Source organism: Hirundo rustica, chromosome 18 (assembly GCF_015227805.2).
Source record: "Hirundo rustica isolate bHirRus1 chromosome 18, bHirRus1.pri.v3, whole genome shotgun sequence".
In the NCBI taxonomy this organism is placed as follows: Eukaryota; Metazoa; Chordata; class Aves; order Passeriformes; family Hirundinidae; genus Hirundo; species Hirundo rustica.
In genome coordinates this window covers 3,072,662-3,088,828 of record NC_053467.1, presented here as the reverse complement: position 1 = coordinate 3,088,828, position 16,167 = coordinate 3,072,662, and the positions used below count along the sequence as shown (strand labels likewise).

Below are 16,167 nucleotides of genomic sequence, written 5' to 3'. Positions count from 1 at the left end.
AGCGACATTTTTCACCTGCAGACAATCACCAGGGACATCCCTGGGCAGCCCCAGCAAGTGTCACACGCAAACAAACAGAGCACACGGCCTCAGGTACTCACAAACCCTGGGAATTCTGCTACTGCTTTCCCGAGGCTGGGAAACACCTTTTGCAAGAAAAACAAACCCTCCCACCCGCTTCCTTCTGAATCAGAAGCAGCTCCCAAAACATTAAGCCGCAATTAGGGCTGTAAATTTAGCTACAAGCACTTATAATCCATAAATCTGCACATCCAATAAAAAATAATAGCTAAGGAGACTCCAGAAGCGCTACTAAGGGCTAAAGTGGATTTCAACCGCAGGCCACTCCTGCTTTCTGCTGCCCTGTGTTGAATGGGGTTGGAGCTTGCTAATTATTGTCTCTGGACCCATTATACAGTAAGGAATATTTTATATTCTCTCTCTTTTCATGGTTTGTTGGGGCTTTTTTATATCTATATCTATATCTATATCTATATCTATATCTATATCTATATCTATATCTATATCTATATATCTATCTCACTCTTTTTTTCACATGTGCCGCTTTCTTTCTCCAGCACAGAGAGCTCTGCATTTATCAGCAGCAAGCTTTGCCTTTCAAACTGTGGCAGAACATTTCTGAGCGCCACCTCCTGCATTCCCTCTATTTTTCTTTTTTTTTTTTTTAATTGGATGAGGAGGTCTCAAAGAGAGAAATTCACACACTTACTCGGACTTGTCTGGTCGCTGAGCCTCCGAAGTCTCCCGCTGGAGGTTCGGGTGATTCCTAAGGCAAGAAGAAGGTTGGAATGAGTCCATGTGAGTATGGTGTGTGGAGTTACCTCCCTGCTATCACTCCACAGCTGCCAAGGCACAGTTCTGTCGGGAATCTGCTTTGGTACAACCACCTCTCAGATCCAGGGAGAGCTGTGCGTTATTTTAACCAAAAAACACCTGAGGTGAGACCCCCACCTTTCCCTGAGGATGTCAAACGTTATTACTCAAACACAACAAACACACAAATGTGTTTAGGGTTTCCAGAAACACCAGAGGGGACTTTAGAAATCATTATGTGGGACATTCACATTCATCTCTCACTGCAGGGTATTTTATCCTGGAGAGAAGTGCAGCAAGTCCTGAGGCAGATTTCCCTGCTGGGAGAGGAGAGCGCAGGAATTTAAGGATTTGCTCAAGCCCTGCTCTCACAGAGAGCCCTCTCTGGATGGATTGCACCCACATCCTGGGAGCACAGCAAGTGTGGGGTCAGAGCAGTGGAACAGGGGATTCACCCCCCCTTCCACACCCATTTCAGAGAGTCCTCAGGAATTCCCAGGTGCCTGCCTGCCTCCCACACTCCAGGCAAGCCAGTGGCACCTGCTGACTACATCGACATTCCCAATGCATCATCAACTCCTTTAATTTCTCTGCCATCCCAGCTGCCTGCTTGTAAAACGATGATTGCCACAGCATCCGCTTCCCACTCAGCAAGAACCTGAATTCCCCTTAAAATCCCCAGAATTCCCATTGTGCTAAAACACAGCCATATGAAACTGGACATGGATTTGTGCCTCCGCTTCTGCCTTTTCACCCCAGCAAAAGTGGCCACAACAAACGCAGTGAAGCACCTCAGGTGGGATGCTACATCCTGGAATCACCCCAAATGTCATGGACATTCCCTCAAGCTCTGGTAGCTCCCCAGTCTCTGGGGGGTCCTGCTGGAGGAGCAGGATGGTGTCCAGGATGGACACCAGCTCCAGGAGAGTGTCCAGGATGGACAGCAGCTCCAGGGCAGTGTCCAGGATGGACAGCAGCTCCAGGAGAGTGTCCATCATCTCAGGCACCAGAAGCTGGAGCTGCCAAGCCACAGGAGCTCCTCAGCTCATTCCAAACCCTGCCTCAGCACACCAAAACCTTGGGTCAGGGTTTCTACCTGCAGACAGGTAAGAACCCCCCAGGATTTGAGGGTGGTGATGTCATTCAATTGTATTATTTAAACTATCTTCTCACCATTTATCAGATCTGTTGAACAGGAAGGAAAGGGATTGAAACAGCATTAATCTGAGATGCAGAACAGCTCTAAATTTGTAATGTAAACAGCTCTGTGATTTGTAATGGAGTCGCAACTTACGAACCTTGTCAGCTGGAAGAGTGCATGGTACAAGGAAAATAAAATACATTCAAAAAAGAAATAGCTATAAATAGAGAAAAAAAGCAGGAAAGCTTTCATACCAGTAAGGCCTGGGATAGAGGGAGGGAAGGGAAAAGAGCTGCCTGGCAGCTGGACATGGAAAAAGCGCTTCATGCTCAGAACCCTGCGCTTGTGTGTGTGTGTATATATATATACACGTGTGTGTTTGCTCTCTCCCTTTCCTTTTCTAACATAAAAAAGCCTCTGTGCCTATAGCGTGATGTGGTTGAGCCGCAGGGCCGGTCCTGGGAAAGGGTGACCCAGGGAGAACCCATGGGCAGCACCACCCAGAGCCATCCCCCCGCCTCGGCTCTGCCCCCACAGAGCCAAAAACAGAGCCAGGACTGTCCACCCACGCACAGGAACACGCAGCCTGTCTGCTCAAGAGCTTCACCTGGAGCTGCACCCATCACTTTCCATCACTCAGGGAGAAGCCTCTGGGAACTTGTGCCTTATAACCAGCGCTTTGAATCTGAAACATATTTTTGCTATTAAACCCCGTCCCTGAATCTTTTTCTCAATTCTTTTCTCCTCTCTAAACGCCTCTTTGGACGCTAGCAAGAATGAAGAGCTGTGTTCCCTCTGCTGAACAGATTTTTAAACAGCTCTTCTTGAGCCAGGCTGCAGGAGCAGCCACGTCCCAGCCCTGCTCCGTGCACAGAGACAACACCTCTGCGTCCCCTGCGCGCAGGCAAGGTGCAGCGTTGAAATCCAGCTTTTAGGATTGCTCCAAAAGCCCAGAGAAAGCCATCCCTGATGGGTGGCAGGCTGAGGAATGCAGATCTGCAGCCATGCTGAGCTGGTTAGAGCAGCCTTTCATGTTCAAAGCCTTCATGCAGTCTGCGGCGGGGCAGGACGGAAGCTGAACGAGGAGCTTACAAGCTTGGACAGGATCACATCTAGGAAATAGGCTTTATTCCCTTCAGCAACGACTGGAAAAACACACACAGCACTTGGAGCATCCAGCACAGCCACGGGAGCGTCCACAGCGCTGGCTGAACCCGTGGCTTTTGTGCAGAGCTTGCTGAGGATTTGTTTGTGTGCCCTGTCTCCCAGGTCTTCTCCAGGGAGCTGGAATTACCGCTCACACCCTTCTTGCAAAGGGGTGGATGAGCTGAGTTGCTTTGCTCCGTGCTGGAGGAGGTTTTTCTGACAAGCTGTTGCTTCACTGCCTGTTAACAGCATTAATAATACATAATAATGCCCTTCAGCCCCTCCCAGACAAAGGGAAAATGAGGAGCAAACTAGGAAATGGTGTGACCTTGCAAAAGCAGGGCCCATAGCAAGATACAGACTTGCTGGCTTAACTTCAAGTCTTAGAAATTGTGGAATTAACTATCAAAAAAGTTTTCTCCTAAACAGATAACGTGGTGATAATTAACAATCAACGGAGACATGTAAAGGACAATTAACATTGGGCAAACATAATTTTTTACGTTTCAACCGGGCAGCCCAATACCTTAACACAAAATCTAGCAAGAGGAGGGAGAGGCGCAGTGTCCGAGCCAAGCTTGCTGTCTGTGATGCCTCAGTGCCCCTGCACAGCGGGAGGATCCAGACACGGTCCTGGAAAGCAGATAAACAGCAGGGAAAGCTGGCAGCCTGGCAAGGAGAGCAGAGAAGGTCTGGCAAAAAATAAAATAAATAACGGGGAAGCAACAGCCAAAAATCTGCTGCTGTGAACACACTGCCAATGGAGCCGGCGGAGGGGGCAGGACCAGAGAGCGTCGGCTGCTGAGCGTGTGCTGGGGTTACCTCTGTTTATAGCCTGGGAGCAGCAGTTTGAGCCCCACGTTCGAGCTGTGCAATGAGAATCAAACATTTGCACCGCAGACACGGTGTCTGTGAGCCCTCCCTCTCCGCGCCGCTCGAACGCCCTCCGGCCACGCTGGAAACGCACCGGAGCGCTCCGGACTAAGAGCCAGAGCTCAGTGTGCTTTATTCAGCTGAAATTGGGAATTCTCGCTCCCATCAGAAGGAATTGAGAATGGCAGAGTCCAAGGGTTAAATTCGGTCAGTCCAAGAGCGGCTCGCTCAACGAGGCGGATGTGCCTCAGCAGGACAAAGCCCAGCTCAGCCTCACCTTGGCTCATTCGCTGAGCAAGGTTTTTACACTTTTTATAATCAATGACTAATTCCCTCCAGGTCCATGGGCTGGGGCCATACGGCCCAGCAGAGGGGCAGCAGCACCCCAAACCTCTGCACTTCTCTGGGGTCTCCTCACAACCGACAAAGCCCGGAGTCGCCCCCATGATGGTGTCAGTGCCAGGCTCACATTTAAATTGCTCCCTCCAGACAATACTGGGCCGAGTTTTCTACTGTTTCGTGCTTGTTGCAGATGCTGATGTAACACAAAGGAGGTAAAGCATCCCAGTATTGAAACAGGAGCACGTCCTGGGTGCTCACCCTGCTGCAGGGGATGCAGACAGGGCAGGGCAGCAGGGGGATGGAATCCAGCTTGTCTGGAGAAACGTCCACTGTGACTTTTCTAGCTCAGTTGGCCGAATCTGAACCTAGAGCTAACCAGGGAACTGCCAGAGAAGTTCATCTCCAATGAAGCCAATGCATACATTCCTCAAAACACACCAGAGTTTTTGGATGACACACTCCAAATCTTCTGGATTCACATAACAAAGTCAGTGCGTACACCCCCCAAAACACACCAGAGTTATTGGATGACACACTCCAAACCTTCTGTAATGTATAGAATGAAGTCAATGCAAACATTCCTCAAAACACACCAGTTTTTGGATGACACACTCCAAACCTTCTGCAACGTATATAACTAAGTCAATGCAAACATTCTCCAAAACACACCAGAGTTTTTGGATGACACACTCCAAACCTTCTGGATACAAATCACAGTGAAGAGAGAGCCCACGTGAGACTGATTTTCTCCTCACAGTGAGCCATCCACGCTGCTGCACCCGCATGATGTAAAATTCAAGAGGACAAGCGAGCAATTCCCATTATCAACAGAAACCACGCGGTGAGGACAAACAATGGAGGATGCAACTCAGGAACTCACCCTCTCTAGGCAGTCCAGTAAAAACAAGAAAACAAACAAACAAAAGAACCCAAGCCAGACAAAGGTGGTGATGGAAAGGGATGGGCCAAACCCCGCAGGAGCCATCCCACACTGCGCTGGAGCCAGCCAGGAGGCACCAGCTCATCTGAGCAGCCAGCGTGAGCCCTGCTTCTGTTCCATGTGTTGGCTGCAGGGCCTGAGAGCAGATAATGCAGCTCCTTCTTCACCCAGCACAGCACAGCAGGGTCCAGACAGCTCTGGAGACGTCTCCATGCAGGAACAGTTTCCTGCTCTGGACACATCCACACTCCTGGCTCCTGGGGTGAACAGCTCTGGGTCAAACCACGGAGCCACCTCTGGAAGGTTCCAGCTCTGGGGTGCTGCGGGCTCCTCAGCAGAACAACCCTTCAGAGGGCTCACAGCACCTACACACCACCAGGAGCTTCCAAAGCACAGGTTGACTCCCCCCAGGGCAGGATGTGCAGCCCCTGGGCACTGCACACACCCAGCGCCACCTCCTCCACCCCATCTTGCCCTGTGCCATCCCCTCAGGCCCCTGCTGTCACCTAGGAGCACGTCAAGGACAGCAAGGATGTCACTGCCCTGCTCAGGTACCACTGCAGACTCTGGGACAGGGTTTTGCACTCTTTGTTCATTGTGCAAGTCCATCTCCGCACTCCTAGGATCACTCAGGGTGTGAAATCTCTCTTGTACTCGTGCCACAGGCACCATCCAGAGAGTGGGCAGGTGAATCACCTTCACCCACAGCTGCATTTCACCCTGCTTCACCCAGACAGGCTCTAAAAGCTCCAGGGATAAAAGAGAGTGGCTGGAGAGGACCTCACCAGCAGCAAAGCCTGGAGCTGTTAACAGGAGGAGAGCCCACACATGGTTTGATCCACCCCGCACAATCCTGCCTCCGTGGCTCCTCCAGCGCTCCAGCTGCTGCAGGCTGAGCTGCAGAGCTCCAGTGCTGACACAGGACATCACCTCTGGAGGCAGAGCCAGCTGGGGACACAGGGGAGCCAGCAAGGGAGGGACATCTGAGTGCAGATCAGCAAAGGAAGAAGAATCTCGACTGCTCCGAGTCCAGTGAACAATCACAGCTTCCCTTCCATCAGCTCAAAATCCACTTGCAACATCAACCTCAAAAGGAATACAGTCAAAAGAAAAAAAAAAAAAAAAGAAAAGGGGGGAAAAAAATTCACGTTCATTTCCAGTACTAATCAGAAACATGCACTGAAGAATAAAAGACACTTTTCCAGATCCTGCGTAACAGAAACTCCTTACAGAGAAGCTGAGCACAGCTAGAAAAAATAAAAAACTTCAACCCTAGTGCAGGGTTTCATTCTGGATCAAATGTCTCTGGCAGCAAACTGAGCTTTCAGCAGGATGGAGAGATGCTGGTGGGGTGGAGAAATGCGGGAGGGATGAAGGGAGGGATGCTGGAGGGAGGGAGAAGGGAGGGAGGGGTGTTGCTGGGATGGAGGGAGGGATGCTGGAGGGATGGAGGATGCTGTGGCCAAGGGGCACTGATTGCAGACTCAGGAGTGCCCCAATACTTTCTCCAACACCGCCTGGATGCACCAACAAGCTGCGTCCAGGCCAAAGGCTGAGCACAGACAGCCTAAACCAGCACAAACTTCCCTCCCATGGGAGCTGGAGCCACACAACACTGCTCACCAGCACATGGAGCCAGCAGTTCACACTTAGAAAGAACCCAGCCCGAGGTTGGAGCTCAAAACACCCTCAAGGAAACCACAGGAATTAGCAAGATCCATTCCCACCACAACACTCTGCTTTAGCATGTTCCAAAAGCATTCTAACACTAAAAAAACGTTCCAGAAGCTTGTGCTGGTGATAAGAGGCAGCAAGATTCAAGCCTCAATTTTTGCAATGGTAGAAAGGCTTCCCCAAGGCCAGCAGTGGTCTGCACAAGCAAAGGGCTGTGTTGGGTAGAAGGACTAGTCCTGCACATGGTGGTAGAGGGTGACAGGGGACACAGCACTTTAACCTTGGCTCAAATTTAAGCTTTGATTCAAATTGTTAACTCAAATTAAACTGCAGTAATTCTCAGGAAATCAATTGCTGCATCCATAAAGCTTAAGGCCAGAAAATTGCCTTGGCTGACCCACAAAACCCACAGCACACACTCCTGTCCGGTCAACGTGGATTCAAGCTCGTGCTTGGAATTAGTCTTGGCTTTTTGGAGACGTTCGGTCTCAAGACTAAAACACTGGCGTGACCTCAAGTGCTTTGGCAAGTTGTTCAAGAACTAAAATGGCCTTCAAACAATTCAGAGACTCTCCCTTTTCCCCCTGAGTTTATTCTGAGGTGAGTAAGCTCAGTCCTCGCTTATTCGCTTCACAGAAACAACGAGATCATTTCACCACCCCTCGCGATCATCCGCTCTTTACTTGACCGCAAATTCCTCACAGCTGATACTCATTCAGAGATACACTGGACAATCATGAAAGCACTAAGGAAAAAAAATTAGCACAAGCAGCTTTTCTTATGAAAAAAGCGTGTTAGTCATCATCTGTGATCCCTTCTGAGCAATGCGGCCGGGCAGCGGCGGCGGTGCCACGTCACCACAGTCACACCACCAGCGTCCACACAGACTGGAAGGGATTCCAAAAAAGGACCTTTTGTACGTGTTGTCAGCTCTGCTGGCTTAGGGGATTCTCTTACTTAGCAGCAGGAGGTGAGGGGAAAGGGTGGGAATGGAAAACTGCTCTTGTGAAGCTCTGCTGGTTGGGGATGGAGCTGGTAACCAGTGTCAAGGCCAAAATCCCTCCAGGTTCACTGTTGATGCTAACCAGATTTCCAAAGAGGTCTCGTCCCTCTAATTCTTCCCTGTCTTCACCACGCTCCTCACTTGCTCACGGTCCTTCTCTGCCAAAATCCAAGAGAGAGAAGCAGGACCTGAGAGTTGGAATTCAATGAACAGGTGCCTCCTGGCATTTTCCCTACATGAGGGGGGTTTGAGCTTGTAAAGTCATGGCAAGAGCAGCTTGGATCTGGTCCCATTTGTCCCTGCAGAACCTGCAGCACAGGTGGGCAGGAGGGAAGGCATCTGAGCCCATCCAAGCTGCAGCCTTGCTCAAAGAAGGAAATAACCCTTCCATTAATAATCAAACTCTTACATTAACCAGCTGCCACAGGAGCTCCAGCAAGCTAGAAACGTGTTAGTTAATTAACATTAATAACATTAATAACATTAATAACATTAATAACATTAATAACATTAATAACACAAGTGTGCCCAGGAGCCTGAGTGGACGAGGGATACGGCTCAGCACTCAGAGCACTGTGGAAACAAAGGAAAAGCAAATAATCACCTCCCATCCTTCACTTTCCAAAACCCCCCAACATTTACAGCTCCCAGCCTCGTGAGTGCACCTCACCTCCTCGGGTTCATCTGGCAACGGCCATGGATTAGCTGGAGAAAACCACGGGCAGGTTCGAAGGAGGGGAAAGGAATTTTAAAACTCCAGTGTGGTATTTCCATATGGACCAAATACTCCCGAGCCACCCCGTAGCTCTGCTCCCCACTCCCACAGGCCTGGCTGTGACCACACAGGAGAAATCCTGGTGCAAACTTCCCAGCCCAGCATCTGCCTCCCTGCTCTGCTCCAGCACTACGAGCACTTCCAGCACACGAGGCAGCAACGTGGTACTTCAGATTGAAAACAAACTAAAATTAAAAACTAAAATTAAATCCTCACTTAGATTTTAAATCGATTTCTTGCCGCCTTCTTACCACCTCGATGCAATCACATTTTTCTCCTCAGCCCCAGCATTCTCTCACAGCTTCCCTGCTCGTTTCACACACACACAGAACTCCCGAGCTTGTGTTCCAGAGGGTCCCCCTGGCAACAAACACCGCTGGATTTATCACGGGAGCCTGCAAGCCTGGGGCTGCCATCGGGATGGAATACAGACCCCTTCTGTTTGCCAGGCCCTGCAAGGCAAATGTTGATTTTTCCCAGAGAGGGGTGGGGATGTACAAAGGAGAGAAGCCCAGAAGAAAGAGGCAGCAGCACAGCGGCCGAAGGGCAGCAGACGACAAAGGGCAGAGGTCAAGGGCTCTCCTGAGCCTGGGTGACCCACGGGGTGACACACCAGGGTCCCTGTCAGGGGGCTGCCAGGACCTGGAGCAAACAGGACGCCCAGAGCAGACCCTTCAGTTTTATCTTCCGTGTATTTCAGGTTCTGTGCTGCCCAGGGTGCAGCTCTGAGCTCACACTCAGGGTCACTCAGCTCTCTGCACACAGCAGCGACACAAAACAAATCCTTTTCCTGATGCACACCAAGGACAACTGGGACAAGTTTTCAGCCCCAAAAGCACAAACAACGGTGGCTGGAGGGAGGAACAAGAAGGATGGGACCTCACAGCCTGGAGCTGGAATTGGACAATTCAACCCCAAAGTGCAAATGGACCAAAACTGATCCAAGTGTGAGACCTCGTGACCCTTTGTCCATTTTGTGCCCATTTTGGGTCCACCTTGGGTGCAGCCCTGGCCAGGCTCTTGTCCTGCCCAAGGTGGATCCTTAAAGGCCTTTTAATAAATATCTCCTTTATTCTCCAGCTCTCTCCAGTCTCAGTTCCAGCTCAACCTTCCCAAGGCATCACCCAGACACTTTGGAACACCCAGCCCCATCAGAGCTGCAGGAGGAACAGGGCAGCCTTTGGGATTGAGAGCAATGTCTGACTCTGCAGAGGCTGCAAAGGGAGAAGCTCAGCCAGAGATTTTCCTTAGGTGCATGTCCCAGCCTCGCTCCAGGCTTGGACAAAGTGTCCTCTTCCTTCCTGCCCTGCGAGAGATGTTCCACTGCAGCCAGGTAACGTCTGGGTGGAGGAACCAGCACCAGGCAAAGGAGCAGCCAAGGGCCCACGGTCACTAAATCCCTTCCTAGCCAGAAACTCAGATGAATATTCAGGGTCAAGATCCACAAACTGTCAGGCCACTTGATCGAGAGCAGGCTACCTCTACACAGCACAGAAACACAGTTTTATTATTGCATGTCCCTGTTCCTGTATCCTTCCATCTCTAGGCCTGCATCTGCACAGCTCTGAGAGGTTTCTGCTTTTTCTGTTCCCCATAGAAGGGCATCAAGATCAAGCAGATAATGGCCACTTTTCTCTCCACACCGATATATATATTTATATATAAAATATGCTTCAGGGTGCAAACACAACCAGAGCCCTTCCACCTGAGCAGCCCCAAGTGCAGCAGCAGCCTGAACACACACCCTCAGCACCACACACACGCAGCTCACACCCTGATGAGTCTGCACTGCTTGGGCAGGTCCCCTGGGGTGCTCTGATCCTGCACAGAATTCCCTGGAAGTCTGAAAGCCCAAGCTCCGAGCTGCGGCTCAGCCACCGGCTCCCTGCATTGCCCTGCACAAAAATACTGAGCCCAGGGTGGCAATTTCTCCCTTGGGACATCACACATGCACATTTATCTCTGCCCCAAGCCCAGTCACATCTTGATTCTCTGCTCCTGCCCCGGGTGGATGCTGAGGTGGGCAGGCAGGGAGGACCAGCAGAGGAGTCAGAACTGCTCAGCCACCACCAGGACTCCAACATGACTCTCTGCACGTAATTTTCCTCCTCCACAAACCCTTCCCTGCCTGTAAAATGAGGTGTCAAACACTTCCCCTGGTCAGAGGAGCTGCAGGGATATTTTATTTAATGTTTTTTACGTTTTAGCTGTACTTTAAAGAATGACTCAGACGCTATCTATAGATTCCTGAGATAATGTCCGCTGTCCTTAAACGGGAGAGAAGGGAAATTACAATTTGGGACTACAATGAAGCCCTGGCCTCATACAATTGAGGGTTTTCTCTTATTAATTCTACCTCAGAAGTAGCCAAGGCAACCCAGTTTCATAAACTAATAACATTCTTTGGTGTTTTTCCTTGTATCTTACAATTATATTTAATAGTGGCCGCAGCAGGGAAGTTGGAAGAGGACTTCAGCCAAACTCAGGACATTTTTGAGCGCCTAATGCTGCAGATCAGCTTTCACTGGAGTTTGCAGAAGTGCCTTTACAAACTTCAGCATAATTCCATCTGGATCTTACAAGCCGCTGGTGGAGCTGGTTTTGGGACCATGGTTGGTCTTTCTGTGGGTGCCTGACTTGGGGATGGAAGGGAGAGCTCTGTCTGTGAGGGGCCAGTCAACTCCAGGATGAAATTTCTCGTGTGCTCCCCTTCTGCCCCCCAGACTCTCCCTGTAAACAATTTAAAGGCATTTAATGAAGAGCCAGGTTGTCACAAGTCCCCATGGCCCACGCTGTGGCCTGGAATCCATCAGAGATACCCAGCACAGAAGCAGTAAGTTCATTTCAATCAATAAATAGGTCGAATCAATATGTAAGTGCCAATATCCTATCGGGTTGCCCTTTAAAATCTTTGTAAGGGACAAGGGGGAGGCAGTGATTTTTTATCTCTGGTGACCAGCCAGAGGACTGAAGGAAAGAGCAAGAAGCTGTGCCAGGGGAGGCTTAGGTTGGATGTTAGGAAAAGGTTTTTTATCCAGAGGGTGGTGGGGCACTGAACAGGCTCCCCAGTGGTCATGGCCTCAACCCAGCCAGAGTTCCAGAAGTGTTTGGACAATGTCCTCAGGCACAGGGTGGGATTTGGGGGCTGTTCTGTGCAGGGCCAGGAGTTGGATTTGATGAACTTTGTGTGCCCCACCTCAAAATATTTTTTGATTCCACAAATAAAATAATTCTCGACCCAGCACCTCTCTATCTGCCCGGCCATGCTTTAGAGCAGAGCAGCATGAAAATTAGGAATGGGTTCATTTAAATAAAGCCCAGATGGAAAAACCACCTCTGGATGCTGCTCCATGATTACACACACCCCTCTCCAGGCACCACCAAGTGATCCCAGTGCAACTCCTTCTTCTAATGGGCTTCTCCAGCTGCCAGCAAGGGAAAAGCAAAGCACCTGGCACCACCAGACAGCCCAGCCCTGGCAAAAGGCAGAGTGAAATCACTCCTGGCACAGGTGAAAACCATTCCAAGTCATGGAGCAGTGCCTGCAGCCTCTGAGGAAGCCTTTGCAGAGAGAAAGAGGGCTCACACAGGGTGGCACAAAGCCTGTTCTGTGGGCCTGGTGAAAGGCAGCATTGTCCGTGGAACATGGCATGCTTGGTGTAGCGCAGCCCTGGGTCACATCCAGAACCCCCCCCGGCCACTCACCCCAACAATCCAGATGTTCAGTCTCCACTATGCAAATCCTTGCCACAAAAAAGGCAGTTTTTGCTCCTCCTGAGCGACCCAAACCCCGCTGCACCGACCCTGGCACTGCGGGATTCCAGCAGGGTGGAGCTCCTGAACAGCTCCTTGTGCCACAAGGAATGAACCACGCAGGGAGGACCTGCCCTGGGGCATGCACAGCCTGCTGCCAGCCGCACCTGGAAGGTATTTCCCTGCCTGGAGGCTCAGGTCCCTTCTGATGCCCTCGACACCACCGTCAGAGGTCATTACACCAACTGACCTTTCATGAATTCTGCAGCCTGAGACTCCAACAGCTGCTGTCCAGAGGGGATCCACATCCCTCCAGCCCATCCTACCTCCACCTTTTGCACCCCTAGCAGGAGCTTCACCCAGGCAGGACCCTCCCTCCCCTGTCCAGAGCTGCAGGACTGACATGGGACCAAGGCAGGATGCTCCGGAGGGGGTGTCAAAATTCCAGCCTTATCTCCAGAGGCTGAGATCATGAGTAGAAAATGTTTCTGTGTTGTCTCAGCCAGCTTCCTGTTGGCACCCCTCTTCCTCCACTGAAGCACCTCTCTGTGAGCAGTTTCAGAGCCAGGGAAGAAGATTTGCCACATGTATTTGCCACGTCTGAGACAGATGTGTGACAGTGGATACAACCCATAGCATGGGTTAGCTGGTCCTTAGCATGACCCAGCTGCTCCTGGGCCAGCTGTGAGGCGGGGCAGCAGCCCCAGGTGCAGGGGGGATGCTGCTGCCTCTGCTTTTGGAGCCTGCTGCCACACCAAGCATCACCGCACGCATCACCGCACGCTTGTCGCTGGCTGGAAGCCGGCAGCCACCTGCCGTAGTGCCTGAAGGAAGGATGGGATTGTGACCTGAGGTCTCCAGAGGGTTTGACTCCTCACCCCAGCAGTACCTGGAAGCCACGGCCACCGGGAGCTGGGCTCTGCAGCACAGAGTCACCTCCAGCCCCAGATGGAGGGGGGAGATCTGCTGGAGAGAGGCTGCAAGGAGCAGCTCTGATTCAGAGATGCTCTGAGATGGCTCAGCTCAGGCAAAATTAAATTTCACCTCGTTTTTTTCCAGGCCTCGGTCCTCAGTAATAGAGGATGTGAGCTCCCTCAGCTTTGAGATCAGTGTCTGGAGGAGTTGCCAGAACAGGAAGCACTGGGGTTATCTGCACTCACCTGACAAGGGGCAGGGCTCAGGGCGCCCGCTGGTGCCCCAGGCTGGCCACAAAAAAACAAATGAGGCATTGTGTTCCTCTGTTTCTCAGGCAAAAGGCTGGGAATCCCCTGGAGGATCCCCTGGAGGAGCCCAAAGCCCCTCTGTAGCTCTGCCCAGGTGATGCAAGCACAGAGAAGGTCACTGCCACACAGACCCACGCTCCATGAGAAGGTGACACCCATGTCCCTCTCCAGAGGCCAGCTGTCACCCTTCACTCCCTAAATTCCCTGCATATAAACAAAGCACTGACCTCCAGGGCTCTTGGGCATCTGTCACCATCAATTTATTCCATGAGAAAGTGAAATTAAAAAAAAAAAAAAAAAAAAAAAAAAAACAAAAAAACCCAAAACAAACAACAAACCCTGCAGCTGAAACAGTGCCTAATCTTGCAAAGATTATGATGACACAATTTGAAAAGCAGGGGAGGCTGTTAAGCCCCCAAAGCAGAGGTCTCTACTTGGTTTGTAGTCTTATTTTGCCCGTAATTTATAGGCAACGGGGCTTGGATGCTTGCAGGGTGCTCTTAGGGGCTATGCCAAGGCAGCTTTTAATCCAAAGTCTGACCTCCCAGCTGTGTTTTGACCCAAGGATACAGCATCCATCTTCCCAGAAACGGGAAGAGAAGTTATTAAAGATGATGGCAATCCCGAGTGAGGATGAAATGTTAGAGATGATTAGAATTCAAATTGATCCAAATGCTCTGGAAAAGGACAACAACCAACAACAACAACAACAAAAGGGGGGCTGAGGGGAGACCTCACTGTGGTCTTTAACATCCTCATGAGGGGCATCACAGGCAGCTACGGATCTCTTCACTCTGGTGACAAGTGACAGCACTCAGGAAAGTGGCTGGGGCTGAGTCAGGGAAGGTTTAGGTGGAACAGGAGGAACAGTTTTCCACCCAGAGGGTGGCTGAGCACTGAATAGGCTCCTCAGGGAGGTGATCACAGCACTGAGCCTGTTTGAGATCAAGGAGCATTTGGACGATGCTCTTGGGCACACGGTGGGACTCCTGGGGTGTCCTGTGCAGGGCCAGGAGTTCGACTTGACAACCCTGATAGGTTATTTCCAGCTGTGCATATTCTTTGAATCTGTGAAAAAACTCCAAAAGGACACACTGTGACCAGGCAAGGACCAGCACCAAGGTCTAATTTACACACCAGACTCAAGTCAGTGGTTGTGGGAGGTTCCATATCCTACGTGGGCCGAATTGCCAGGCCGTGTCACCACCCACTGGAGACACAGCTGAGGGTGACAGGTACCCCAGACAGGAGCCTGTCAGGGTGGGATGGACCTGGCTGCAGGGTGAGGGCTGTCAGAACGGTGTAAACCACACCAGGAGATGCCTTCCATCAGAGCTGCTCCCTCTGCAAACCCCTGCTGCTGTGCTCAGCGGGGACAGAGAGGCTCTGCGTCGAAGCAGACATTATTTCGATGTTCTGTGGAGCTGCACGCAGAGCAACGTGCAGAACACAACTCACCCCTCCTTCAGCTGTGGCAGCAGTTGTGCAAACGCTCCGGTTTCACCGGTGTCACCCCTTCCCTGTTCCCAGCAGGGAGCTGCAGCGGGTGCCAGGCGGAGCAGCCCCGCTCCAAGGGTTTATTTGCACTGACCCAGCTCCTCCCGCTGGGGCTGCGCTCCTGGGAACACGCCGAGCAGGGCTGGAGATCCTGCGGGCTGTGTGCACAAGCCAGGGCTCTGCCCTGGATCCCTGAGCCCTCGGGGACAAGGTGCCACCTGCCAGCTGCCACCTGCCAGCCCCACCTGACGGGAGAGGAGAGCAAACAAAGCCAGGCCCCGAGCTCCCCGGCAAATCCAGACGAGGTGCGAGAAACCAGCTTCGCTTTTTTTAATAAAACTTAAACAGTTTAATAAAAAGACAATAGGAGACAAAAAATAAGGGGTTAAAATGGCTGGGTGCTTGGCATTCAGCCAAGAGCACCCTTACTATCGTGGAGTGATTCTTCAACTATATATATATTTATTACATTAGTTTGCTGCATATTTATAGACTATTATGTACATTTATACTTTTCTATAAGCTAGGTCACATAGTCTAGGAATTATTTTGCATGGTCTCTCCTTGGGCCTGCCTTTTTAGAGCGTGCGTGTTTCTCGCCTGTGGTTTTGGTCTGTTCTTTTATCACTTTTAGTTTGGGCTTTGGTCTACACTCTCCTCACACAGCAGATGCTGATAGTTGGAGTATCAATACTGGGTCTTCATTATGTGTTTATCGGGTGTTATCTTGATTAAATAGATCACCCACACCTATATTAGCTACTGCTACCATGTCCAAGGTTTTGTTAATAGCAGAAATAAAGTTGTTTTAACATCATGCATACAGCATTCATGTTAATATTTGCGAAAGGCCAACTTTATAATCTGTATTTACAGCAAAGGTCATCAGCAGATGGGGAGCAGGAGAACAGCCCTGGGGGAAGCAGGGCCTGTTTGGGCAGCCCCCAGCCCAAAGGGGCGAGGAGG

At 50.9% G+C, this 16,167-nt stretch overlaps 1 protein-coding gene across 2 annotated transcripts in view; it reads right to left on the bottom strand.

Annotated features, from left to right (window-relative positions):
• SEPTIN9 (septin 9) overlaps nt 1-16,167 on the bottom strand; it is a 141,527-nt gene that overhangs the window by 114,646 nt on the left and 10,714 nt on the right. Inside the window, exon 2 of one of the 2 annotated variants that reach the window (XM_040081840.2) lies at nt 731-787. The exons of the other annotated variant lie outside the window; for it this stretch is intronic. Coding sequence (XP_039937774.1) covers nt 731-787 — 57 coding nt within the window. The remainder of the gene's footprint in view (nt 1-730; nt 788-16,167) is intronic. 2 annotated transcript variants of the gene reach the window in all.